The 27,014-nt window shown below is 54.9% G+C and overlaps 1 protein-coding gene across 2 annotated transcripts; it reads right to left on the bottom strand.

Annotated features, from left to right (window-relative positions):
- Nucleotides 1–1,151: 1,151 nt before the first annotated feature.
- Nucleotides 1,152–26,679, bottom strand: CNOT1 (CCR4-NOT transcription complex subunit 1). 2 transcript variants are annotated; one of them, XM_077288964.1, is made up of 49 exons: nt 26,529–26,679; nt 19,047–19,302; nt 18,749–18,856; nt 18,580–18,678; nt 18,418–18,486; nt 18,261–18,315; nt 17,877–18,080; nt 17,038–17,206; nt 16,808–16,934; nt 16,628–16,738; nt 16,383–16,553; nt 16,181–16,308; nt 15,866–16,106; nt 14,284–14,403; nt 14,064–14,186; nt 13,827–13,978; nt 13,610–13,760; nt 13,288–13,489; nt 13,081–13,209; nt 12,871–12,995; nt 12,503–12,789; nt 11,923–12,001; nt 11,404–11,643; nt 11,188–11,328; nt 10,746–10,925; nt 10,556–10,672; nt 10,376–10,486; nt 10,213–10,290; nt 9,872–10,124; nt 9,672–9,802; nt 9,299–9,595; nt 9,082–9,222; nt 8,488–8,592; nt 8,230–8,349; nt 7,960–8,154; nt 7,735–7,877; nt 7,551–7,659; nt 7,313–7,482; nt 6,929–7,160; nt 6,592–6,840; nt 6,360–6,523; nt 6,172–6,289; nt 5,989–6,090; nt 5,745–5,918; nt 5,213–5,362; nt 4,964–5,144; nt 4,263–4,395; nt 4,052–4,186; nt 1,152–1,728 (listed from the first exon to the last, which is right to left on the bottom strand). In XM_077288964.1, the coding sequence occupies exons 2-49, from the start codon at nt 19,146–19,148 to the stop codon at nt 1,650–1,652; spliced, it is 7,200 nt and encodes a 2,399-aa protein (XP_077145079.1). In that variant the 5' UTR covers nt 19,149–19,302; nt 26,529–26,679; the 3' UTR covers nt 1,152–1,649. The 2 variants fall into 2 exon arrangements, with proteins under 2 accessions (XP_077145079.1, XP_077145078.1); XM_077288963.1 differs by lacking the exon at nt 26,529–26,679 and having other exon boundaries at nt 18,749–18,859; nt 19,047–19,296.
- Between the last annotated feature and the right edge of the window lie 335 nt (nt 26,680–27,014).

The raw sequence follows: 27,014 nt of genomic DNA, 5'->3' as shown, positions 1-27,014 counted from the left end.
TATAGTGAGCCCTGGAGGAGAGAGAGAGCGCGCGAGAGAGAGAGCGCGCGAGAGAGAGAGCGCGCGAGAGAGAGAGCGCGCGAGAGAGAGAGCGCGCGAGAGAGAGAGCGCGCGAGAGAGAGAGCGCGCGAGAGAGAGAGCGCGCGAGAGAGAGAGCGCGCGAGAGAGAGAGCGCGCGAGAGAGAGAGCGCGCGAGAGAGAGAGCGCGCGAGAGAGAGAGCGCGCGAGAGAGAGAGCGCGCGAGAGAGAGAGCGCGCGAGAGAGAGAGCGCGCGAGAGAGAGAGCGCGCGAGAGAGAGAGCGCGCGAGAGAGAGAGCGCGCGAGAGAGAGAGCGCGCGAGAGAGAGAGCGCGCGAGAGAGAGAGCGCGCGAGAGAGAGAGCGCGCGAGAGAGAGAGCGCGCGAGAGAGAGAGCGCGCGAGAGAGAGAGCGCGCGAGAGAGAGAGCGCGCGAGAGAGAGAGCGCGCGAGAGAGAGAGCGCGCGAGAGAGAGAGCGCGCGAGAGAGAGAGAGCGCGAGAGAGAGAGAGCGCGAGAGAGAGAGAGCGCGCGAGAGAGAGAGCGCGAGAGAGAGAGCGCGCGAGAGAGAGAGCGCGCGAGAGAGAGAGCGCGCGCGAGAGAGAGCGCGCGCGAGAGAGAGCGCGCGAGAGAGAGCGCGCGAGAGAGAGCGCGCGAGAGAGAGCGCGAGAGAGAGCGCGAGAGAGAGCGCGAGAGAGAGCGCGAGAGAGAGCGCGAGAGAGAGCGCGAGAGAGAGCGCGAGAGAGAGCGCGAGAGAGCGCGAGAGAGAGCGCGAGAGAGAGCGCGAGAGAGAGCGCGAGAGAGAGCGCGAGAGAGAGCGCGAGAGAGAGCGCGAGAGAGAGCGCGAGAGAGAGAGCGAGAGAGAGAGCGAGAGAGAGAGCGAGAGAGAGCGCGAGAGAGAGCGCGAGAGAGAGTGTGTGTGTGTAAGAGAGAGAGGGTGAGTGTGTGTGTGTGAGAGAGAGTGGGTGAGTGTGTGTGTGAGAGAGAGTGTGAGTGTGTGTGTGAGAGAGAGTGTGAGTGTGTGTGAGAGAGAGAGTGTGTGAGTGTGTGTGTGTGTGAGTGAGTGTGTGAGAGAGAGAGAGAGGGTGTGTGAGCGCGAGTGAGTGTGTGGCGCGCCGCAGAGGATGACACACACGCTGCAGGTCATGACTTTAATGTGGAACTACAGGTCCGTACAGACAAGTGAGAACTGAAAGCTACAAAACACAACACCGACCAATACATTACAAAACAGTCAAAATTCTACAAAACAGCCCGTATGGGTCCGGGGGCTCTGTACAAAGCGCGGCCCGGCGGCACCCCCCAAATACAAACCAGACCCCGAGTCACAGAAAATAGTGCCGCTTCTCTCTTTACAAGCGCCAGTGAGCCGACCCCGCCACACACAGGGGCCCGCCGTCCGGGAGGGGGACGCCTCTGACCCCAAAACTCCATTTTCTGTATTTACAGGAATCAAGAAAAATAAGAATCGTTTCCGTATTCACAATATCCTTTGTTTGGCCAAAAAAAAAAAAAAAAAAATTCAAATAACAAAAGTTCCCATGAGACACTGGGGCATCGGGCGATAACATTGCAGATTCTTCACATTTCATGACTTGTGAGGTCGTCTGCGCTCAGTCCATGGAGGAGAAGGATCTAGCTGGCACCGGTGCCCTCCATCACCTGCTGCGCCTGCTTCTGCCCCATGCAGCACTGCGCCACCGACTGGAACAACCTGCAAACGAGAGACGCCACCAACACTCAGGTATGGGCAGAGGGGCCCGGCGGCCAGGACAAAGAGGGGGGGCCCAGGACAGAGGGGGGTTCCCGGCACCCAGGACAAAGGGGGGGGGGGGGCGGCGGCTTCGGTCCAGCAGTCAAGACAGAGAGGGAGGCCCGGCGGCCAGGACAGAGGGAGGGGCCCGGCCGTCAAGACAGAGGGGGATGCAATATTTAAGCGTAAACATAGGCACCACTAGGGGGGGTGGTGTTCACGTAGGGGCCCAGGCCGTATTGAGTAGTGAAACTCGGCACACACCAATTAGTTGCAGTGAAAAAGCAGGGGGTTCATTAGTGGCTGGACAAGCGGTGGATACTGCGCCCAGGGTCTGCAGACACTGGTCTCCTCACACTTTGCGGACTGCTCCCTCTCAACTTGCAGGAGCTATTCCTCCACAATAGGGACTTCTTGTCCACTGCATGAATTGGGGCTTCCCATTTATAAACTGAGTGAGGTACACTGATGAAGGTCCATTGATTAGACGTCTACTGTATGTACTCAACCTCATTTAATAAACCCCCTTCTTTTTCACTGCAACTAATTGGTGTGTGCTGAGTTTATCACTAAAGGCCCCGTCTCACTAAGCGATTTACCAACGATCACGACCAGCGATACGACCTGGCCGTGATCGTTGGTAAGTCGCTGTGTGGTCGCTGGGGAGCTGTCACACAGACAGCTCTCTCCAGCGACCAACGATCAGGGGAACGACTTCGGCATCGTTGAAACTGTCTTCAACGATGCCGAAGTCCCCCTGCAGCACCTGGGTAACCAGGGTAAACATCGGGTTACTAAGCGCAGGGCCGCGCTTAGTAACCCGATGTTTACCCTGGTTACAAAAAAAAACAAACAGTACATACTCGCCTTTCGGTGTCCGTCAGGTCCCTTGCCATCTGCTTCCTGCTCTGACTGAGCCGCCGTACAGTGAGAGCAGAGCGCAGCGGTGACGTCACTGCTGTGCTCTCACTTCTCACTGTACGGCCGGCAGTCAGTGAGAGCAGGAAGCGGACGGCAAGGGACCTGACGGACACCGAAAGGCGAGTATGTACTGTTTGTTTTTTTTTACATTTACGCTGATAACCAGGGTAAACATCGGGTTACTAAGCGCGGCCCTGCGCTTAGTAACCCGATGTTTACCCTGGTTACCAGTGAAGACATCGCTGGATCGGTGTCACACACACCGATTCAGCGATGTCAGCGGGGCCTCAACGACCAAAAAAAGGTCCAGGCCATTCCGACACGACCAGCGATCTCGCAGCAGGGGCCTGATCGCTGGTACGTGTCACACATAGCGAGATCGCTATGGAGGTCGCTGTTGCGTCACAAAACTTGTGACTCAGCAGCGATCTTGCTAGCGATCTCGCTATGTGAGACGGGGCCTTAAAGGGAACCTATCACCCCGTTTTTTTCGGTATGAGATAAAAATACTGTTAAATAGGGCCTGAGCTGTGCATTACAATAGTGTAGTTTGTGGACCCCGATTCCCCACCTATGCTGCCGAAATACGTTACCAAAGTAGTCATTTTCGCCTGTCAATCAGGCTGGTCAGGTCGGATGGGCGTGGCTTCTTCCCCCAGATATTGCGTAGTTTTCCGTTGGTGGCGTAGTGGTGTGCGCATGTCCAAGGTCCCCAATCCTGCACGGGGGGGTGAAAATAGCAGCGATGTCCGTTATTCCATTGGTGGTCGGTGGGCGCGGCCATCTTCCTTTGGCCGCGCGTGCGCAGAAGCGGCGCTCTGCTGGCCGTGGCTTCAGGAAAATGGCCGCGGGATGCCGCGCGTGCGCAGATGGAGATCGCGGCGGCCATTTTCCTGAAGCCGCGGCCAGCAGAGCGCCGCTTCTGCGCACGCGCGGCCAAAGGAAGATGGCCGCGCCCACCGACCACCAATGGAATAACGGACATCGCTGCTATTTTCACCCCCCCGTGCAGGATTGGGGACCTTGGACATGCGCACACCACTACGCCACCAACGGAAAACTACGCAATATCTGGGGGAAGAAGCCACGCCCATCCGACCTGACCAGCCTGATTGACAGGCGAAAATGACTACTTTGGTAACGTATTTCGGCAGCATAGGTGGGGAATCGGGGTCCACAAACTACACTATTGTAATGCACAGCTCAGGCCATATTTAACAGTATTTTTATCTCATACCGAAAAAAACGGGGTGATAGGTTCCCTTTAAGACAGAGCGGGAGGCCCGGCGCCAGGACAGAGGGGGAGGCCGGGCAGTCAAGATAGAGAGGGAGGCCTGGCGGCCAGGACAGAGGGGGCACTTACTTCTCTATCTCTGGAGCACAGTGCACAAAGTCATGGTTCCAGAACTTGAAGGCAGGATTCTTAATCAGCTCGATGAAGGTGATGAGGAGCCCCCAGGGGTGAGGTCTGTTCACGATCAGTCGCTCTAGCAGGACCCTGCAAGAAACAGGAGATAAGTGGCCACTCCCACTCCTGGGCATGTGGAAGGCTCCTCCCACAGGCGGGTGCTCACCGGGTGATCTGCTCCTGTATGGCCTCTGTATTGGCCTCAGCAAACAGGTACAGCATGGTGCAGCTGAAGTAGTGCGTGTGGCTGTTGGGATAGCGCAGCTGGTTGGCAATAGCGTTCAGGAAGAGGTAGCGACCTGCGGAGGAGAAAGTGTCAGTGTGAGCAGCGGGACCAGGGCGAGCGCAGCTCCGGAGAACTAACGGTCACAGTGTGAGCACCGAGACCCGAGTGAGCGCAGCTCCAGAGAACCAACAGTCAGTGTGAGCAGTGAGACCCAAGTGAGCGCAGCTCCAGAGAACCAAGTCAGCGTGAGCAGCGAGAGTAGAGCGAGCGCAACTCCAGAGAACCAACGGTCAGCGTGAGAAGCGTGACCAGGGCGAGCGCAGCTCCGGAGAACCAACGGTCACGTGTGAGCAGCGAGATTACAGCGAGCGCAGCTCCAGGGAACTAACAGCCAGTGTGAGCAGCGAGACCCGAGTGAGCGCAGCTTCAGAGAACCAACAGTCAGCGTGAGCAGCTAGAGTAGAGCGAGCGCAGCTCCGGACAACCGACGGTCAGTGTGAGCAGTGAGACCCAAGTGAGAGCAGCTCTGCAGAACCAATGGTCAGTGTGAGCAGAGAGACCAGAGTGAGTGCAGCTCTGGACAAACAATGGACACAGTGGGAGCAGCGGGACCAGAGCAAGTGCAGCTTCAGAGAACCCACCTTCAGTGTCCAAGTCCACAGCCAGGTTCTGGAAGATGTCCATGTGGGCGGAGTGTGTGATGGTGCTCATGGAGGGCGTGCTGCCCTTGTTGTGGATGTGGGCGATGGCCTGAGTCCCCACATAAAGGACCAGCGCGTTGATCAGCTGGATGCTGTATCTGTTCCCAGGCTCGTTTGAGACCTGCAGTGGAAGAGAAGGGGTTAATGCTGGCCTCCCTTTCCTTTCCCATGGGGCCTGGGGACACGGACCTGCAGATTGCTGCGGAGCTCGGACAGGAAGGTGACGGGCGACCGAGTCTTCAGGTAAGAGTCCAGGTCCTTCTTGAATTGTGAGGGCATCACTCCAGTGAAGTTGGTGAGGATTCGGGGGGCGATGTTGATCTCGCTCAGCATGTCCACCTGCAGGAGGAAAGCTGGGGTCACCCAGTGCCGATCTTGTGTGTGGGAAGACACGACGGCGCTGCGTGCAGGGTGGATGGGGCGACAAGATGGAGCTGCTCGCAGGGTGGATGGGAGGACACGACGGCGCTGCGTGCAGGGTGGATGGGGCGACAAGATGGAGCTGCTCGCAGGGTGGATGGGAGGACACGATGACGCAACTTGCAGAGTGGATGGGGGACAAGATGGCGCTGCTCGCAGAGTGGAAGGGAGGACACAACAGCGCTGCACGCAGGGTGGAAACCACGACGCTGCTCGCAGGGTGGAAGGGGGTCACGAAGGTGCTGCTCGCAGGGTGGACATGACGACATCGCTCACAGGGGGGGTACAGCAGTGCCAGTACCTTCAGGTTGGGAGTGAAGGGGTCCGGAAGCCTCATGTTTCGCGGGAAGGCACTCAGGATGAGATTCCTCAGCTGGATGCAGTTGGGGGGGATGACGTCACAGAAGCCATAGTGATAGTCACAGAGGAACTCGGGGAAGTCATGCAGCAGAACCAGCAGCACTCGCAGAGTACCCTAAAGACAGCAAGAGTCCACATCAGCCCCAATCACCGGCTCCCACAGCCACCTGTGGACCACTACTCACCTTATAGAGGATTTGCATAGGTTTGGGGAGTTCCACATTTCGGAGGAATGGAGCCAGATACTTGAAGAGGTCGATCAGCAGCTGGGCATACATGGGCCACCCCTGCCGACAAAGGAAGATGGTGACAGCACAGGGCGACGACAGCACAGGGCGACCCAGGGCCCAGCTAGAGACGGTACTCACCTTTTGCTGCGGGGTGTGCGCCAGCATTCGTGCAATGAAGATCCGATGGGAAATCAGCTCCAGCCAGGCGTAGACGAAGCCCGCAGCCTTGGTCGGCCGGAGGATGTGGAAGGTATTGCTGGAGATGAACAAGAACAGGTCAGGTCAGGGGTGAAGACCCTGCGGCCGCTCCAGCAGCAGACACTTACCAAAAAGCTGTCAGGGTCTGGAAGTTGATTGTTTCCAGCACGTGCTCCGGGGCGTTCAGCTCCAGCAACAGCATAATGAAGATCCGATGATACGGCAACTGCTGGAACTCACTCTGCCTCACCTCGTGGTCCTGGAGCAGGACCCCCACAACAATGCCCAGGACCTGCAGAACACCAGAAGTTATTGGGGTGGTCCACAGCGCGGTCCAGCACATCGCGGCCACACACCCACCTTATTCAGAAGGTTAATCTTGGTCACAGTGTTGGTGGCCTCTCCAGAATGCTTGACCAGCAGCGCGATCAGCCTCACGAAGGCGTCCAGGTTGTGGTAGCACTTAGCGCGGATCATGGTAGGATTGGCGGCAGGGTTGTGCTGCTGCTCAGCCTGCGCCCTGTAACTGATCTCCACACACATCTCTGTGCACAGGCGGAAGAAGCGAGTGATCAGGTCGTCTGTCTTCAGGATCCCTTGCTGATGCATCTGACGGGAGACCCCGCGTCACCACAGACCCCAAGTCACCACAGACCCCGCTCATCCGTTCCAAGCACTGGCCACTCCCCACACTCACCTGACCCACAAAGGCAGAGAAGGCCTTGGTGCTGTCTCGCCCGGCGGCTGCCGAGTGGTACAGGTTCACCCACTCTCTCAGCAGGTACTCGGCCTTCTCCCTCAGCCCGGGAGGATCGTCGTACTCCGAAGCTTGCGAGATGCCAGAGTGCATCATGAAGTTGGGTCCTCCCTGCGCCCGCTCAATCATCGCCTCAAAGTTAGAGCGCAAAACATCCATGAGCTGCGGGAGCCTGAGAGAAGGTAGGCAGAGCCGTAAATACCACCGCAGAAGCCTGGGGTCACCCCTCCGGAGCGGCCCCACCGCAGTCCTCGCCTCTCCAGAGTGGTGGCAGTCCACACCGCAGTCCTCACCCCTCCAGAGCGGCCCCACCGCAGTACTCACCCCTCAGGAGCGTTGCCTCTGGAGTGGGCATTGATGCGCATCAGAGTCTCTATGGTGTGGAAAAACTCTGCCTCGGTCACGTGGCTCACGCTGCGCTCGTCCACCAGCAGGATCTTCACCAGCTGCATGGCAAAGGCCACGGCCATGTAGTTCAGCCCGTTCTCCATGGACTGCACAAAGAACAGAAGGTTCACCAGGAGAACATTACCACCCGAGAGCCGCACGGCGCTGCGCGTACCTGCGCGAGGTGGACATCGTACTGCTGCATGTTCACCAGGTGGTTGCGGATCAGCAGCTCCACGGCCTCCACGTTGTACTTGTACTCATCCCGGCACTCGATCAGACACCTGCAACAAAGAAATAGTGATTCGGACACTCGGGTACCGGACCCCCTTCCCCTCCGCCCAACATCCCCCGCTTACCTAGTGATTTGCTTATTACACCAGGGGGAGCCATAGGCCCGGCCATCCTGCAGAGCCTTCAGGACAAGGAGGTGGCACTCCCGATATCTGAGGAGGAGGTCGGCATCGGCTCCACTGGTGGCATCCAGGAGCCCCTCCACGGCCTGGGCAGAAAGTGATCAGATGAGGGGGTGACAGACTGTTGAGGTCGACAGGTGTGTGTGCAATGACCGATTGGGGTCTTACCTTCTGCAGCAGACCTAACGCAGCAATGGCATCTCTAGAATTTCGAGCAAGTGCCACAGCCTCCAGTAAGCTGCGCAGAGCCTGGGCCTGGGGGTTCATGGCCAGAGCGGGGGGCACAGCGTGCAGATGCTGCTCCAGTTCAGTTATGCACTTATCATAAATCTGAGCGACGTCATCGGTGGCCCAAGCTTGTTGCTGTAAAGACGGACATTTAATGATGACCCCAAAACTACATGAAGACCGGGGGGGCCGCATCACGGACGCCATTACCTTCATGGGCTGAGCCAAGAAGCCTGTGGGCTGGGTGAGATCATTAGTGGGCAGGAAGCCCGGAACGTTGCGTGCAAACTCCTCATACACAGCCAGCTGCTTGGGGTCCACACCTCCGACCTGTGTGTGTGTGGGGGGGGGGGGGGAAACGGGGGTCACACAACGGTAAAACACATTTATCATGACGGCCCATGTGACCGTGCCCATGGCAGTACCCCGGGGTTTACTACCGCCTCTCACCTGCACTGTGGACCTTACCTTCAATCGAATCTGTTCCGGCATGCGCTCCGCCTGGTACGTCAGCACAACGGGATCACAGTAGCGGCGGCCCTCCTGCCGGGCGTGCTTCCTCAGCTCAAACTCCTGTGCAGCGAGACACCAAGGCCATAAGTCACGAGGGGCAGGTCTCCCCACACACAGCAAGGCATCACATCTCCCCCCCACACACACAGCGAGGCGTCACATCTCCCCCAGACACAGCGAGGCGTCACATCTCCCCCAGACACAGCGAGGCGTCACAGCTCCCCCCACACACACACACACACAAACACATGCCCTCCCCCAGCAAAGTGACACGTCCCCTCCAAGAGAGGAGTTGCCTCCGCTGCAGATATTGCGAGATTACACTGCACCCACACCAGAAGAACCTGCTGCAAACTACGAAAAGGATACACGTGGTCCCGCCCCCGCAGAGCAGCCACATGGCCCCGACCCAAGAGGAGCAGCAGATAACAGGAATACACCCTCCTCCACAGATTCTCCTCCATTGCTGGACCTGGGCACCAGAAGTTCCTCCTCCTAAGTCCGCCTGCCACATTAGACCCCATTCATCCCATGCTGTTGGCGACCTACTGTGGCAAGTCTCTTGTCCATCTCGGGCCCCGCCTTCTCCACCGCCGTCTTCTGGATGAAGCAGCAGGCCAGCTCACAGTTGTCCTGGGCGAGCTGCGCAGCCGCCTGCTCCATCATCTCCCGCTGCTGGGGGGAGGCCGCCTGCAGAAGAAGGTGATGCTTATTAATGAGCCGCAGAGCACCGCGTGAGACCACAGCACCTACCGAGAGGTCATACCCGCATGGCGGTGGCAAAGCTGTTCTTGAGGTTGGTGGCAATGCTCATCAGCAGTGGCTCCCGGCAGGTGATCATGGCCATGCCAGCGGTCAGGTTACGCATCATGTGATGAGCGGCCACTCTCATCCGCGACTCCTCAGAATCCAGAGCAAAATCCTTCCGCACAATCTGCTCGCACGTGGTCATTGCGATCTTGATGGACCTGTCAACCACAGGGTGCACCAGCTCCTGCACAGCGCGCTCGATCGCCTGGCGCACACACTGCTTGAGCTGAGGATGCGCCTGGAAGAGTGGGATCTGAGGGGCAAAAAACACATCAGTGGGGGACCGTAAAGACAGCAGTGACGCCGGGCCTCCCGCAGCAGGCACCTACCGTGGGATTAAGAGTGATGTGTGGAGCAAGGCCCGCCAGAGAGTAGACATGGATGTCATGGTAGCTGTACTGCGGCTGCGGGGGAGCCGTGGCCGTGCAGGTGGCACTGGGCGGGGGTGCTGTGGCCGTTGCTAAATGACAAGATGATGTTGGAGCGGGTTCATACAGAAGACGAGGAAGAAAGCAGCTGCAAACCCTACCCGTGAAGACTGCGTCAGACTCCTGCTTCTCCACAGAGGCCCAGAGCTTGCCCGCTGTGCGGATAGCATACTCATTGGCGTTGGTGATGGGCGGCAGCTCCTCTGGCAGCTTTACGTCTTTCTTGGGCGCAGAGAGTTGCTCGTCCAGAGATTTCAGGCGGTCCTTGTCCTTCAGGAGGCTGCCGGGCTTCAGGTCGTTGATGTCTATGGCCAGGTTCTTACACAGAACTTCAATCTCGAACTTGAGGTTCAGCTGACAAGATGGCAGCGTTAGAGCAGGTCGAGCCGAGAGAAGTCTTTTCATGGTTGTCTTCTCTCGGTGGCCGCAGGCTACAACTCACCTTCAGGTCATGCTCCTGATGAAGCTCCGCAAGGACATTCATGATTGCCATAGTCCATGGATTCGGAGGCCGGAAAACCTGTAAGCAACCAAAACAGTGAGCAAGCCAAAGGAACGCATAAAAAGGGGGCAATCTATGCACGTTGTGGACGGGCGGCACGCACCACACTCCTGATGCTAGACTCCAACACTTTGGCAACAAAAGGCACCACGTAAAGAAGCTCCTGCTGCCCCTTCACATAGGCCTCCAGCAACAAGGACTTCACATCCAGGTCCTGCGGGAAGAAGAGACTGAGATGTGGCCGAGGCAAGCAGAGACCAAGAGCGAGCGGCCGACTACTCACGGTGTGCAGGATGGGCTTGTTCTTCGCCAGTGTGATCATTCCCAGCCAGTGGCCCAGGTTTTTCAGCAGCGAGCGGTCAGAGAAGTTAGCAGCAGCTTTGTCAGACGTCAGCAGCACCTGGCGGCGACACGCACAATCAGCCACCGGCGGCACACAGCCACCGCACCACACGGCAGGGCAAAATACTCACCTTGATGTTCCTGTAAGTCTCCACGAGAACCATCTTATTGAACTCCAGATTTTTCAGAGAGTCCAAGAAGTTGGAGTACAAGCTATGAAAGTTCAGCTCGATGCTGACCCTCTTCATCACCAAATACTGAGAAACCCACGGCATGAACTCATCCTTCACCGTCTCCTTCAGCTCTTCCACCTGTCACATAGCAGATTAGTGGGAACGCCTGATTAATGAGAACACCACAAATGGCCACCGGAGGCCGAGCAGAGTCGAATGATCAACCCTCATACAGTGCTCACTAGCCACAGGATACAACACAAACCTCCCATGATGGAACACCCCTTTAAGGCAGCGAGGAGCTGACCGATCAGGCTATATACAGCCATGAAAAGGCCTCCCGGCTTGTGTCCAGAGAAGCCCGAGCCATCGTGTCCCCACAGCCCCTCTGAGCGCTCACCTTCTGCGTCATGTTGGACTGTGACAGGTTATTGAAGATGAAGGCGATCTTCTCTTGTACGTTCTCCGGTGGCTCCACGATCCTCTCCGTCTGGTCGGTGGCCACCAGCAGCGTGTCTATGTTCGTGGTGTTGATGGACGGCTGGACGGAGTGCAGCAGTTTAGAGACAGACGCACACCCTTCACCACACATACGAGAAGCTAACTGGACCCTTACCGGCACATCCTTCTTAAAGCTGACCCCAGTGGGTCTGGTGATGGTGATGGTTTTGGCTGATGTGGTAGCGGTAGAGGTGGTGACGGCGTTCGTGCTCACCGGACCGGGAAGAGGAGCTTTGGCTGGCACCTGAGACTGAGCTTGTGCCTGGGCCTGGGAAAGTGCAATGCTTCCAGGAGTGGTGATCGAACCCTGCATCTTCACAGGAGGATCCCGGGACTGCTGGCCGTACTCTATGTACTGAGGAAGAGGAGGGCAACGTTAGGGGGCAGGGAAGGTGCTGGCCGGGGGCAGGGAAGGTGCTGGCCGGGGGCAGGGAAGGTGCTGGCCGGGGGCAGGGAAGGTGCTGGCCGGGGGCAGGGAAGGTGCTGGCCGGGGGCAGGGAAGGTGCTGGCCGGGGGCAGGGAAGGTGCTGGCCGGGGGCAGGGAAGGTGCTGGCCGGGGGCAGGGAAGGTGCTGGCCGGGGGCAGGGAAGGTGCTGGCCGGGGGCAGGGAAGGCGCGTCGCTCAGTGCACGCACCTCCTGCAGGTGATGAGGGAACTGGATAAAGTGACTGATTGAAGCCAAGTGCTGACAATACTGCGGGTAGTCTTTTAATCTGCAAAAAAGCAAGAGGACAACATGACGTACACGAGGACATGGATCCTACCGCATGGTGAGAAAAGCACGATGCCAGGCACACGGCGATACAGTAAGGATATGAGGGGAGATACAGGCCACCGGCAATACAGCAAGGCCACGGCGTCTGCTCCCGGCCACGGCGCCTGCTCTGTGCGTCAGACGTATTGAATGGCTTTTACATACTGGCCTCCGTTACTGTCTACCGGGATGTCATGGCCGCCTCCAGCCTGGACACATTGAATTGAGCAATCTATAAAGGCCATACAACCCATCCGTGACCGGCGGCCCCAACCGAGCAGTAACAGCAGCCTTGTGCCTATCCACAGCAATCCTCAGACTATCAGAAATCAGCAGCACTACAAGTGTCCGTCAGCACAACACTAGTCCATAAGGTAGAGGTATGCTACATTCTGAGACAAGAGGCGCTGCAGCAGTTCTTGATGCCCACAGGACACCACTATGGATGTCAGCGACTTGCCTGTTTTTGAACCTATCTAGTGCAGCGATGCCAAAGAAATACATTTTGGATCCATAAGGTTTGCGGAGCGCCTCCAGGACGTAACGCAGAGCCAGCCCCAGCGCCATGTACGTGACGAGTCCCTTCTCGATGATGCCACCAAACAAGCAGGCGGTGATGTGCAGCTCCTTATCTGGGTACTGGGGGAAGAAGCGATACTCCTCAAAAAGGTTTCGGAGCATGCAGTTGAAGACTTCCCGCTCCCGCTTGATGTTGGAATCCTTAAACCTCTGCAGCATTTCCAGGACCTGGAAGAACCGAACACGACAAAATGAGTACGGAGCACCTAGAAGTGGAAGCCGCCGGCCCGGCCGCCCCTGGAGACCTACCTCGTCCACAGACATGGTGGGGTGTGGCGGCTGGTTGTAGATCCGTTGGAAGTAGCTATTGGCCTCATCGTCGATCTCTTTTGTAAAGTGCTGGTTCGCCTCTGGCCACACCTGAGACAGATCCGCTGCAGAGGACAGATGGCGAGAGGTGAGCAGCCATTACCGCGTCATGGGCGGACCACCACGGACCGACCACAGGACACAACTTACTCTGCTGGAACGTCGGCTGACTGAGCCCAGAAGTGCTTAGCTTTCTCTGGCCAAACGGATCGTTGCTCACAGCAGGAAGCCCCAAACCCCCAGTGCCCATCCCAGAGAGGCTGGCGGTGCCGAGCCCACCTGAGGAGACAGCATCATTACCAGCCAAGACCCTACGACAGCCACTGCCTGAGGTATGGGGGATGGACAGCACCGTACCTGGTAGCTGAGAGGACAGACTTCCGAGGCCACTGAACGCCGTGGATGGATTCGGTGTAGTCAGGGGTGGAAATGCCTTTGCTGGTGACTGTGGGGTGCTAAAGGCAGAGCCCAAGTTTGGGGGGAAAGCGGGCAAACTCTGTGTGTGAGGAGCAGCAGGACCCCCAATGCTGAGGGACGCCATCGCAGCCAGAGGGTCAATCTAATGAAAAAGAACCGCAGTGAGCCAGAGCAAGCGTCACCACCCGCCGGGTCACACACATACACACGGGTCACCCCCCCCCACCGGGTCACACATACAAGGGTGACAGTGGCAGGTTACCTGGACCGGAGAAATGGCGTCCAGGCTGCTGGTGCTGGGGGGACGACCTTTGGGCATGACCCCGGGGGGCGGCTGACGAGCCTTGTTCACCACATTACTGCAGTTGGCCACCATAGTAAGAATGGTCTCGGACAGCTCCTGGGACACGCTCCTGTAAGAGGATAGGTTACAGCCGCTGCGCACAGTGACAGCCCCAGGCATACAGGCATGGACATACCCTGCACAGGCCTGGAGGCATGCCAGCATGGTGGCAAGCGTCTCTGGAGGAAGCTGGGAGCTTTTTGGCTGGTCCTTCTCTGGAGCGATACCACCAAGAATGGAAGGACAACGTCGTTTGAGGAAGGTCATGCAGGCCTGGACGAAGGGCTCCTGAAAATGAGGATAAGAGTAAAGCCTGACGTCACCGCGCAAGAAACACCCACCCAGAGCAAGTGTTCCCCAGAGCGAGCGTTACCCCGTGCTCCCGGATCTTGTCAGTCAGCCATTTGTCCAGTTTGAGGTATTCCCGTCGGGAGGCGAGTGCAGCAAGGTCAATAACAAAGGCAAATGGAGTCGCGTTCAGCAACATCGACAATGCCTGGACAAGAGCACAAGCCACCAGTTACTGGCCACAGCCGAAGGCTACCACACCCAAAAACCAGTAACAGGCTCCAAACTGGACCCGCACCACTCACCTTTAAGTCTTGGGCCACATCAAGTATACGAGACAGCCGAGCCTGGTCATACTGCTCCCCGCGCATGTACCACTCCGCCATGGCGTGCATGATCAACTGCCGGATGGAGGGAGACTGGCCCTGTGAGGAGCACAGAGGGTTAAACTGGACGCCTGCAAGCTTTGGTCTGTGATAGCCGACAGGAGAAGTGGCATCCCGGCCGGCAACATGCAGGATATCAAGCTTAGTCTACCCTGCACATCACACCTAGTAGGCCACTGCGCTTCTCCATTTACACTTTTGGCCTGGGACAGCTCATAGAATCTCAGTTTTCAGTATCATCTCTATGCTGATGACACACAGATCTACATCTCAGGACTAGATATCATCACCCTACTAACCAGAATCCCTCAATGTTTATCCGCTATTTCATCCTTCTTCTCTAGATTTCTAAAACTTAACATGGACAAAACAGAATTCATCATCTTATCCCCATCTCATGCGACCCCCCACCAACGAATCTATCCATTACAGTAAATGGCTGCCCACTCTCCCCAGTCCCACAAACTCGCTGCCTCGGGGTAATCCTCGACACGGATTTCTCCTTCAAACCACATATACAAGCCCTTTCCACTTCCTGCTGCCTTCAACTCAAAAATATTTCACGGATCCGTACATTCCTAAACCAAGAATCTGCAAAAACCCTAGTCCATGCCCTCATCTCCCACCTCGACTACTGTAACCTGCTCTGTGGCCTCTCCTTGAACACTCTCGCACCCCTCCATCTATTCTAAACTCAGCTGCCCGACTAATCCACCTGTCCCCCAGCGATTCCCCGGCCTCTCCCCTCTGTCAATCCCTTCACTGGCTCCCCATTGCCCAGAGACTCCAGTACAAAAGCCTAACCATGATGTACAAAGCCATCCACAACCTGTCTCCTCCATACTTCTGTGACCTCGTCTCCCGGTACTTACCTACACGCAACCTCCGATCCTCGCAAGATCTCCTTCTCTACTCCCCTCTTATCTCCTCTTCCCACAATAGTATACAAGATTTCTCTCGCGCTTCCCCCCTACTCTGGAACTCTCTACCACAACATATCAGACTCTCACCTACCATCGAAACCTTCAAAAAGAACCTGAAGACCTACCTTTTCCGACAAGCCTACAACCTGCAGTAACCACCGATCGACCAAACCACTGCACAACCAGCTCTATCCTCACCTACTGTATCCTCACCCATCCCTTGTAGATTGTGAGACTTCGCGGGCAGGGTCCTCACTCCTCCTGTACCAGTTATGGCATGCATCGTCCATGATTATTTGTATTGTACACTCCTAATCACATGTATAGTAATAAATAATATACGCTGAGAGTCTCCCAAACCTGTCTGAATGGAGCGGGGCCAGAGCATGAAAGCCTTTAATCATGTTCATGGTAGATCTGCCGAAAGGGTCCCCAGTCCCATAACCTGCACCCTCTGGGGCCCCAGCACGTTAGCGAGGGGCGAGCAGAGTAAAGCTAGGCACAGCTTCCTTCAGCCTGCTCTTACACCCCCTATCCCGGACACCGCATCCTATGTGGGGGTCTGAGGTTGCGCTCACCTGACCGTGCCATGCATAGTGCAGAATGATGGCCGAGTTGGGGTGGTTGCCCAGGAATATGGGCATGAGGGTGGAGATGAGCTCGTGACGCAGGGTGTTCCAGGACGGGTTGATCTGGAGCAGGGCCAGCACCAGCATGTCCGGACAGTGCTTGATGGGATAGCTGAAGAGCTGCTTCACTTGCTCGTACAGTCCCACCTCCGCCAGCCGAAGCAGCGACTCGATCAGCTCCAGACTTTTCCTAAGCAAGAAAGAGAGTCAGCCTTCTCCAGCACCACTACTACCCCCAACAGAGCCCCCGCTGCGCCATCTCACCAAGTGGCGATCTCACGATTGTCATCCTCAGGGGGGGCCTTCAGGATGTCCGTGGCCACCGCATGGCACGGGTAATCCGCAAAGCAGAAAATTTCTGGGTTCATCAGGGAGTACTGGATGAAGGAGAGCTGAGAGAGAGCAGGGTTACTAGTCCGGTAATGGAGAGAAGAATGGCAGGGGCCCCATCGCAGGCCCCCAGTACCTGGCCCTCCGCGTGCTTCCAGGCCCTGTAGATCAGATCGGCAGGGAACACGTCCAGGCCCAGACCCCGCTGGATGCCGTACACCACCGTCTGGAGGCTTTTGCTGTCGCGAATCAGGAACACGGGATTATCCAGCTCATAGATAACATCCTTGAAGTTCAAGCTTGGATTCTGCAGAAACAAGAAAAGTTGTGTGGAAGAATGGAATAGATCGCGGTCCGTCCTCCGCCGGCCCGGGCACCTACCAGCTCCTTCACCACATCGATGAAGACCTCCACGTTCCAGGTGTGGGCCTGCACACTGTCGCTTTTGTCTTTACCGTCGCTCCAGATCCCACTGCCAGGAGAGGTGATGGACTGCAAAATAAGGACACGTGAGCCGTGGCTCAGACACAGACGCCGCTTGTACCGTGAGCGTGCACCCACCTGGAGGGAGATCCCGTCTGTCAACCCCGAGTGTGTCCGGGCCATCATCCCCAGAACCCGGGCCACCTGCGCAGCAGTCACCTCCCGGACACCAAACTGAACGATGATATTGCGGCATTCCTCCACACTGAAAGAGAGCGCGGCGCCATCACCAGTGGACCCTGCCCCACACTGCCCACCCGGCATCAGCCACATCCACAGCTGGCGGCAGCCACCTCCACCACACTAACCTGGCACAGAAGCTGTAGCCCACCTCCTGCATGAAGTCTGCCAGGGAACTGTCCATCATGGTCTTCGTGATTCCCCCAGAGTCAGAAAGAATCCGGTCCATCAGGATGTCCCGTTTTTCAGGGTAGAGGAGTGGTGCAAGCACCACCGGACAGCGCTCCTGGGGGAAATCTGCCCGAAGGACAGGGAACCAATAAGGGAACAATGCACCACGCTGCGGGGGATGAGCGACGCAGAAAAGCGGCCATGAAGCGCCAGGGTGCAAGTGCGGCCCCCCTAAAGACAGCAGGTGTACCGAGGGGGACGCCTGCAGCCCATCGCCCACAGAGACTGTACTGAGGGGGACGCCCGCAGAGACTGTACCGAGAGGGACGCCCACAGAGACTGTACAGAGGAGAGTGCCCGCAGCCCATCCCCCACGGAGACGCCCGCAGCCCATCCCCCACGGAGACTGTGCCGAGGGAGACACCCGCAGCCCATCCCCCCCCCGCGGAGACTGTACCGAGGGAGACGCCCGCAGCCCATCCCCCCGCGGAAACTGTACAGAGGTGGAACGCCTGCAGCCCATCCCCCGTGGAGACTGTACCAAGGTGGAAGGCCTGCAGCCCATCCCCCACAGAGACTGTACCGAGGTGGAAGGCCTGCAGCCCATCCCCCGCAGAGACTGTTCCGAGGTGGAACGCCCGCAGCCCATCCCCCATGGAGACTGTACCGAGGTGGAACGCCTGCAGCCCATCCCACGGAGACTATACCGAGGGGGCGCCGGCAGCCCATCCCCAGAGGAGACGGGACTGAGGGGTGTGGAGGGGACAACCGCAGCCCATGCCCGCTCACAATGTACCTCTGCGGAGGGTCTTGAGGAAAGCTACAATCTGCTCCTGTCCGACCCCGAAGGCTCCCTTCTGGCCGAAAAGGAGATTGGAGAGGAGGAGGTGCAGGACCTCTATGGCGATGTCTTGGAATCCACCTTCTTGGCTTCCCCCTACGTCTACGTCCACGTAAGAGCGCAGGAGATCGGGGAGCTTCTGCTTCACAAACTGCACAGCTGGGGAAAAAGAAACCGCGACCTTGTGAGCAGCCGCTATACACAGGACTAAAGAAACCAGACTGCGGAGAGTCGACCGTCACAGAGGATCCACCAGACACTCCCATCAGCCGCGCTCCTCCCGTGAGACGCTGATCACAGGAAGCGACCGACCCTTCCAGCTACACGAACACCACTTACCAAAACCCCGCAGGTCCGAGCTGGAGGAGTTCAGAAGAGCCAAACCAAAGACGACCTGGAAGAGCAAGGCAGGAAGAAGCCTCAAGTACAGGCGGACCCCAGCACACACACACAGAGCCATGCACTCCACCACTTCACCAGTGACTACAAAACTTACTTCTTGGACTTTGCTGAGCTTCAAAACTTTACTCAGCTGGGTGAAGAGATGAGGAGACGGCTTCAGGCTCTACAACACAAGGAGGTCCCATGAGGCCCAGCATCACCCCTGCAACAAACAGAGGGGCCAGAGCCCCTCACCACGACCACCCCATACACTTACCTTCTGATAGTGCAAGGGATTGTCGATGGCGTACGCGAGGGTGGAGATGAAACTGGGTTTGGTGATCAGGGACGCGCACTCCTGAATCAAAAACTGTGTCTACAGGAAAGAGACATGTGAGAGACGGCCCCAGGAGATGCCCCTGCGCCCCGTCACACCAGTCACCCACCTGATGGAAGTCTTTTCCGCTGCTTTTACCATCGCCACTGAAATCCACATGAGAGAATAGACAGCGTAACAGGTGCCTGTCTGCCTCCGGGCCGTGCCGATTCACGATCTGCTGGAAGGAAAAGCCATGGCTGAGTGCAGCGCCGTGTCCTACAGTCCGAGCTGCAGGAAACCCCACCGGCAAGATCTCCGGCCACTCCCACAAGATCTCCGGCCACTTCCACGACAAGGCTGTAAATCCATTGCGCCCCACAGACCGCAGCCTGCCCCCCATACATGAGCCGCTGCCCACCACTCACGTGTTGTATTTCCAGCTGGCTGGCACGGTAATTCTTCTTCGTTAGGTTGTCCACCAGGTAGCTGATTTGAGACAAGGCCAGCGAGAGCGAGTCAAGATTCATTGCTGGTTGGGGCGGAAGCAGGCGGCCGAGCCCGGCGCAAAATCACCATTATTCCCTCTGGTCTCCGCAGACAGGTAAATTTCTTTAAATGGGCCGATTCCTGAGCTGTGTGAACAGGATCCTCAGCCCGTCCAACCGGTCAGAAACATAGCACCTGCAAAACAAGATGCCCATGAGAGACACCAGTAGGCAGCAGCCACCGTCAAGCTGTACAGAGGCCCGAGCTGAGGAGACGGCGAGGTGCAGCCACCGGGGACGCCCTCCTGGACTCCGCACACCTGCTCCGCACTGGTAGCAGCTGGAGGGCTCACATTACCGCACCCACGACAGAAGCGGCCCTCTGCTGCCGATCGGGCCCCACACACAACTGCGACATCCCCAGACACGTGGGCCACAAGCCAAAACTGCCGGACCTCCGAACACATCGAGCCCCGTCAGGCAACACCGCTCACCACCTGAGCTGGGTACGACCTAAACAAGCCGCGGGACCACCAGACACAGACAGCACGGGGACATCCACTGCGGAGCACAGCGCTGTCACATGCAGAGCGGAGCCAGACCACAGAAAAGGATGACGACATCACACACATCATAATCACACACAACCCCCCCACACACCATAATCACACACAACCCCCCCACGCCACACCATAATCACACATACACAACCCCCCCCACAGTCACGCACACGCCCCCCCACCATCACACACATCCCCCCCCCACACACCATAATCACATACACAACCCCCCCACCATCACACCCCCCCCCCCCCCCACTGTAGTAAAATATGTATAAATATACATGTGTGCAGTGGACTATGGTTTATTGTGTGACTAGTAATAATGTAACATCTGTCCTGAAGGCTGCTGGTCTCACCCAGGTGTTAATATGTATTTTCCTGAGACAGTAGACTTTGTCTCCAATTTCACCAGGGGGTCGTGCTGGGAACCAAGAAGAAAGGGAACATTTGACACCTCCTAGCTCTTTGAAGAGAGATGTCAATTACAGCCTGACACCATCTATCTGTGGGAAGCTTTACACAAAGAATCTCAGAAAATAATATTTTAATTGGGGGCGCGGCCGTGGTCTAATCAAAAACAAGCAATTAGAATATCAACTTGAGGGGCTGGTCTAGAAATCTGACCTCCAGGGTGACTCTATAAATTTGGCTTGTATACATTCAAAGTTGTTCCCATAATGGGGGCAGCCGAGCTGATGTGATCCAGTCCATATTCATCCTACCCTCAGGGACCAGAAGCAGACTAGAAGTTAAGTTACAGAAGTAGCTTTCTCCTGTTTATTTTGTACTGTGTTGCATACCTGTATGTCTTTTTATTATCATCTACTATATAATTGTCTAAGGGTCACTTTCGTCTTTCTGTCTGTCACAGATATTCATTGGTCGCGGCCTCTGTCTGTCATGGAAATCCAAGTCGCTGATTGGTCGTGGGCGTTTTGCCATGACCAATCAGCGACGGCCACAGTCTGGCAGCGAAATGGCCGCTGCTTTACTGCCCTGCAGTCAGTGCTGAGCGCTCACACAGGGTTAATGTCAGCGTTAACGGACCGCGGTGTAACGCACTCCGTTAATGCAGCCATTAACCCCGTGTGACCAACTTTTTACTATTGATGCTGGGTATGCAGAATCAATAGTAAAAAGATCTAATGTTGCAAATAATAATAATAATAATAATAATAATTTAAAAAAAAAAAAAAAAGGTTATTCTCACCTTCCGACGTCGCGCGCTGTCCTCGGCAGTGCAAGCGGCAGGTTTCGGTGCCAAGGATGCTATGCGACAAGGACCTGCCATGACGTCACGGTTATGTGACCGCGACGTCATCACAGGTCCTGCGCTCATACCAACCCTGGGACCGGAAGCTGCCGCGTGCACCGCACACAGGTGCCAGGACTTCAAGGGGCCTTCGGAAGGTGAGTATATGTTTATTTTAAGTCTTTTTTAACCACGCATATAGTGCCCACATTGCTATATACTATGTGGGCTGTTACATACTGCGTGGGCTCTGTTATATACTACATCTCTGTGCTATATATTATTTAGATGGGCAATATACAACGTGACTGTGCAATATACAACGTGGCTGTGCAATATACTATGTAGCTGTGCAATATACTATGTGGCTATGCAATATACTACGTCGCTGACCAATACACTACGTAGCTGTGCAATATACTACGTAGCTGTGCAATACACTACGTGACATATACTACGTGGCTGTGACATATACTACGTGGCTATGCAATATACTACGTGGCTATGCTATATACTACGTAGCTAACCAATTTACTACATAGCTGTGCAATACACTACGTGGCTGTGCAATACACTACGTCACTTATATACTACGTGGCTGTGCAATATACTACGCGCCTGTGCAATATACTACGTGGCTATGTTATATACTACGTGGCTCTGCTATATACTATGTGTCTGACCAATATACTACATACTGTAGCTGTGCAATACACTATGTAGCTGTGCAATATACTACGTGGCTATGTTATATACTACGTGGCTGACCAATATACTACATACCTGTGCAATACACTACGTGGCTGTCATATACTACGTAGCTCTGCTATATACTACGTACGCTGTGTTACATACTACGTAGCTCTGTTATATGCTACGTCACTGAACAATATAGTACGTAGCCTGTGCTATATACTACCTACATATTCTAGAATACCAGATAAGTTATAATCGGGCCACCATCTAGTATTTTTATAACTTTTCTTACTGTAAGCACTGAACCTTTTTGCATTAAAGCATAAAACTTTAACAGTTGAACCTTGCATGTTCTAAAGAATCCATAGCCTAAGGTGTGAGAGCCTTATGAGTGGTAGACAGTATTAGTAATATTTCCAGGACTCATCGCCCCGTGTGTTCGGTGAGTGGTGGCAGCGTGTATGAGGGGGTGTGTGGCCTGGGTCAGTGTGTGATTTATGCTCCTATTGCAGCATAGGACAGAGGTTGAATGCTGGACAGAGTGGGGAGATAGATTAACCCTTGCAGGCGCAACCCCAAGTCACGTGTGAGAGCGGACACGTGACGAATTAGTGACACCACGGAGTGGGATCCGTGACACACACACACACACACACACATCCCCCCCACACCATAATCACATACACAACCCCCCACCGCAACACACGCACATCCCCCACATCCTCCCACCGCCACACACATCCACCCCACCACAATCACATACACAACCCCTTCACAGCCACAAACACACATCCCCCATAATCACATACACAACCCCCCACCATCACACACACATCCCCCAACACACCATAATCACATACACAACCAGGGCTGTGGCGTCAGAGTTAGTTTTGGTTGGAGTCGGTAGAAATGTACCGACTCCAGCTTTACAAAAAAATGTATTAATATTTCATAATTGAACTTTCATATGAATTTTATAAATGTTACTCAAATATATATGTTCTATCAAACTATGAACAACAGTGATAAGCAGTTCTGCTGGAGATAGAGACATTTCTTACTTCGTGTGTGTCACTGTTCTCCACTGCCCTTATCTAATTTTATACTTGGTTAACCTCATGCTGCCCCAACTCCCCTACTTACAATGTATGAAACTGAAAGTGAAAATGTGTTGCAAATTCTTAGTAGTAAAGCTCCTCCTCTAGACTAGATGTTTACTAGGTGTGCGTCTTCCAAGCATCTCACAGCTGCTACTCAGAAGAGGAAGACTGTAAGAAGTATTATCCTTTCAACAAACTTTGCATCAGTTAACTGTGAGTACATGAGGAATAACAGTATTACTGACCACTATACCAGTTGTACGACCTGGCAATAATTTTGTACAATTGTTTTTAGGAAAAACAATTGTCATTTGGATTGTGAATGCAGAATTAAAAACCTGAGAATGTCAAAGAAGCATCGCATTAAATCAGCTGTATTTGAACATTTCACCATCACTCAAGATAGAAAACATTATGTCTGTCAGTGTATGACAAATGATCCAGACGAAAACAAACGCTGTGAAGCCAAGATCAGTGCATATTCAGGCAAAGATAAAAATGCTCCTACCAGAGCTTCTAATCTAAAGAGACATTTACAGCGCTTTCATCCAGAAGTACTGAAAGCAGTGGATGAGAAAGACTGCATCCAAACCAATGAACCAGTGCCCAGCTCTTCCAGCCAAACAAAGGAGCAGAGAACTTTGCAGCCATCAGTTGCAAGATATTTTGTCAGTGACAAAGTTACTGTGACATTGACAGTAGATACATTTAAAAAACAGATCATAGAGCTTGTTATAAAGGATAGTGTGCCTATTTCATTATTTTCACGACCATCTTTTGTGTGTCTGAATGGGGAAATAGCCCGCAAGCTTGGTGTTTCTCTGGAGAGAGAGAGTATTAGAAAATTAGTAATCGAAGAGGCTTTTAAACAAAAGGAAGAACTTAAAAAAACTCTCAAGGGACGCTTTCTGTTTTTTTTTAAATGGATGCCTCCACACGTCACAGAGTGAACTATTTTGCCATCAATGTCCGATTTGTTTGTGACAAAAATAAAATAGTTACCAAGACTTTGGCAGTAAAAGACACCAAAGCTCATCACACCAGTGAGTTTCTCCAGGTCTTGGTGGAAAAGGTTCTGCAAGACTATGAACTTAAAAAAGAGCAAGTTCTTTCTGTCGTAACTGACAATGCTTCAAATATGATAAGTACTATTAAGCTAATGAATGAGAGTAATGATGGTGACCAGCAGCTAGAAGAACATTCTGGGTCCACAGACCCAGAAATGTTTGAAATAGAGGAACACAGTATTGTAACGGAGGAGCAAACTGAAGTTGCTTCAGATGAACAGCAACATGATAGTTTAGACGATCTTGTTGAAACTGTGTCAATACGTTCTTTCATTCATCACATGCGCTGTGTTGTGCATACGCTACAGCTGGCTATAAGAGACAGTCTGCAAGAAGGACACGCTGCTGCACTGATTGGCAAGGTGAGAAAATTGGCTACTGTTGCCAGAACCCCTAAAGTTGACTCAATTTTGAAGAGACGTGCTGGAAAAGGGGCAATTATTGATCAAGCCACACGATGGGGCAGTACTTACTTAATGATTCAGCGCTTGGTTGAACTGAAAACCTTTCTTGTAGACATGGCTAACCCTCAACTGACGCTAAATGAAAGTCAGTGGAATCAGGTGACTGAGCTGGAAAAATTGCTAGAGCACCCATTTACAGTGACTAAAAAATTACAAGCAGAGGACTTAACTCCAGGTATTTTCTTAAAGGAGTGGAAGAACCTGATGTTTCGCTTGTCCCAAAGAGGAGGGTTAATTGCAAGTGGCATTGCTACATCAATGAAACGGAGAGAGGAGCTACTATTACAAAATAACATTCTTTTGGCAGCTGTTTATGTAGACCCAATGCATCGGATTCTTCTAGATGATCAACAGCTAACTAAAGGAAAAGAAGCTCTGTTTGAAATAGCAGTAAGGATGAAAGGGTTGCAGAACAGTCAGGAGGAACAAGAAGAATTTGGTCGTCCTGCCACATCTTCACCCTCATCAACTGATGAAGAATTTCATTTCGAAAAATATTTGGACCACAAGGACCGTGCAAAGCGTTCCCGCATAGAAGAAGAGTCATCCCCATCAAAGAACACAGCCAGTACATTTCAGCAGAATTTTTCATGTGCACTAAAAGAAATTGAGAAATTTGACCGTTCATCAAAAATAACAGTGCAACAAGCGATTCCTCTGTATCCTGACATTGTCAGAGATGTTGCCCGAGTGGTTACTGCTTTGCCACCAACCCAAGTTAGTGTAGAGAGGTTGTTCTCTGTTCTCAAAATAATTAGATCAGATTTGAGGGCATCCATGAAGGAGGATCTGACAGAGGCAATACTTTTTCTGAGGACAAATTTATAGATTTCTTATTAACTGCATAACAGTGCTTATTGCATATTTACTTACAAGAGTTTAGAAAAGTTTATAAAAGTTATTTGCTATATTCTAATTGTATTCTAATAAATATAGTTTTTGCTCTAAGTGGTCTGATTACTTATATGATGGTGAGAAACTGAATAAGCACGATGTTAATATTTTACAACAGTAAATTTATTGTTACGAATTGGCCATTTATGAAGGAGTCGGAACCTGATAAAATCCAGGAGTCGGAGTCGCAACTGTGGCTTACCGACTCCACAGCCCTGTACACAACCCCCCATCATACACCCCCCACACACACACACATATCCCCCCACACACACAATCCCCCCTACGCCACATACCTCATGTATTCCCAAGGCCAACACACACTCACGTTGTCTGTGCTCTCTCCTTCCCCCTAATCCCGGGGCCCGCCCCTCCCTCTCCTTCCCCCTATTCCCGGGGACCCCCCCCTCTCCCCCTATTCCCGGGGGCCCCCCCCTCTCCCCCTATTCCCCTCTATTTCCAGGGCCCCTCTCTCTCCTCCTCCCCCCTAACTGGGGCCCATCTCCTATATTCCCAGGGTCCCTGTCCCCCCGAACCCTTCTCTGCCCCTATCCCCCCCTCTCCCAGGGCCCCGGTGGTCTCAGAGCCCCTCTCTCCTCCTCTCCCGGGGCCCCGGTGGTCTCAGAGCCCCTCTCTCCTCCTCTCCCGGGGCCCCGGTGGTCTCAGAGCCCCTCTCTCCTCCTCTCCCGGGGCCCCGGTGGTCTCAGAGCCCCTCTCTCCTCCTCTCCCGGGGCCCCGGTGGTCTCAGAGCCCCTCTCTCCTCCTCTCCCGGGGCCCCGGTGGTCTCAGAGCCCCTCTCTCCTCCTCTCCCGGGGCCCCGGTGGTCTCAGAGCCCCTCTCTCCTCCTCTCCCGGGGCCCCGGTGGTCTCAGAGCCCCTCTCTTCTCATCTCCCGGGGCCCCGGTGGTCTCAGAGCCCCTCCCTCCTCCCAGGACCACTGTGGTCTCAGAGGCCCTCTCCTCTCCCCGCGCCCCTGTGGTCTCAGAGCCCCTCTCTCCCCGGGCCCCTGTGGTCTCAGAGCCCCTCTCTCCCCGGGCCCCTGTGGTCTCAGAGCCCCTCTCTCCCCGGGCCCCTGTGGTCTCAGAGCCCCTCTCTTCTCATCTCCCGGGGCCCCTGTGGTCTCGGGGCCCCTGTGGTCTCAGAGCCCCTCCCTCCTCCCGGGACCACTGTGGTCTCAGAGGCCCTCTCCTCTCCTCGGGCCCCTGTGGTCTCAGAGCCCCTCTCTCCCCGGGCCCCTGTGGTCTCAGAGCCCCTCTCTCCCCGGGCCCCTGTGGTCTCAGAGCCCCTCTCTCCCCGTCCACGGGCCAGGCTGAGGGGCAGGTTCCCGGTGGTCTCTCACGTTCCCCTCCGCACTGAGCCGCGCTCATATTACCGAGTGACTACTCACAGGCAGCGACCTCCGCACACATTCGGGCCTCGGCTTCTCCTTCCCGCTTTCCGGTTATATCCGTTTGTTTTCCACAAAATGGCGCCGCTCTGTGCTCGCAGCCGCCGCCGCCGCCTCCTCCTCGCTCCGATCTGACCAAAACTCCGCCCCCCGACCTGGAAACGGTGACTCTTCCGCCAATCAAAGGACGCCTAGAGACAGCCACGTCTTACGTCAGACGTCCGGCAACGGGCGCGCACCCGACCCAGGCTGATAGCAGGGACCAATGAGGAACGGTAAACACGGTTCCGCCCCCAGAGCACGAAGCCTGCGCTGTCCAATCAGAGGCGAGATGTCATCCAGCGCTCCCGAAACTTCCACCGGGACTGTACCACCCGGAGGGGTGTGCAGACGGATAGTCACAGCTGATGGCGCTGCATGCTGGAGCCTCCCAGTGTTAGGCTACTTTCACACTAGCGTTAACTGCAATACGTCGCAAATGCATCG

This window comes from Ranitomeya variabilis, chromosome 2, assembly GCF_051348905.1.
Source record: "Ranitomeya variabilis isolate aRanVar5 chromosome 2, aRanVar5.hap1, whole genome shotgun sequence".
Classification (NCBI taxonomy): domain Eukaryota; kingdom Metazoa; phylum Chordata; class Amphibia; order Anura; family Dendrobatidae; genus Ranitomeya; species Ranitomeya variabilis.
This window is presented reverse-complemented; position numbering and strand designations above follow the sequence as displayed.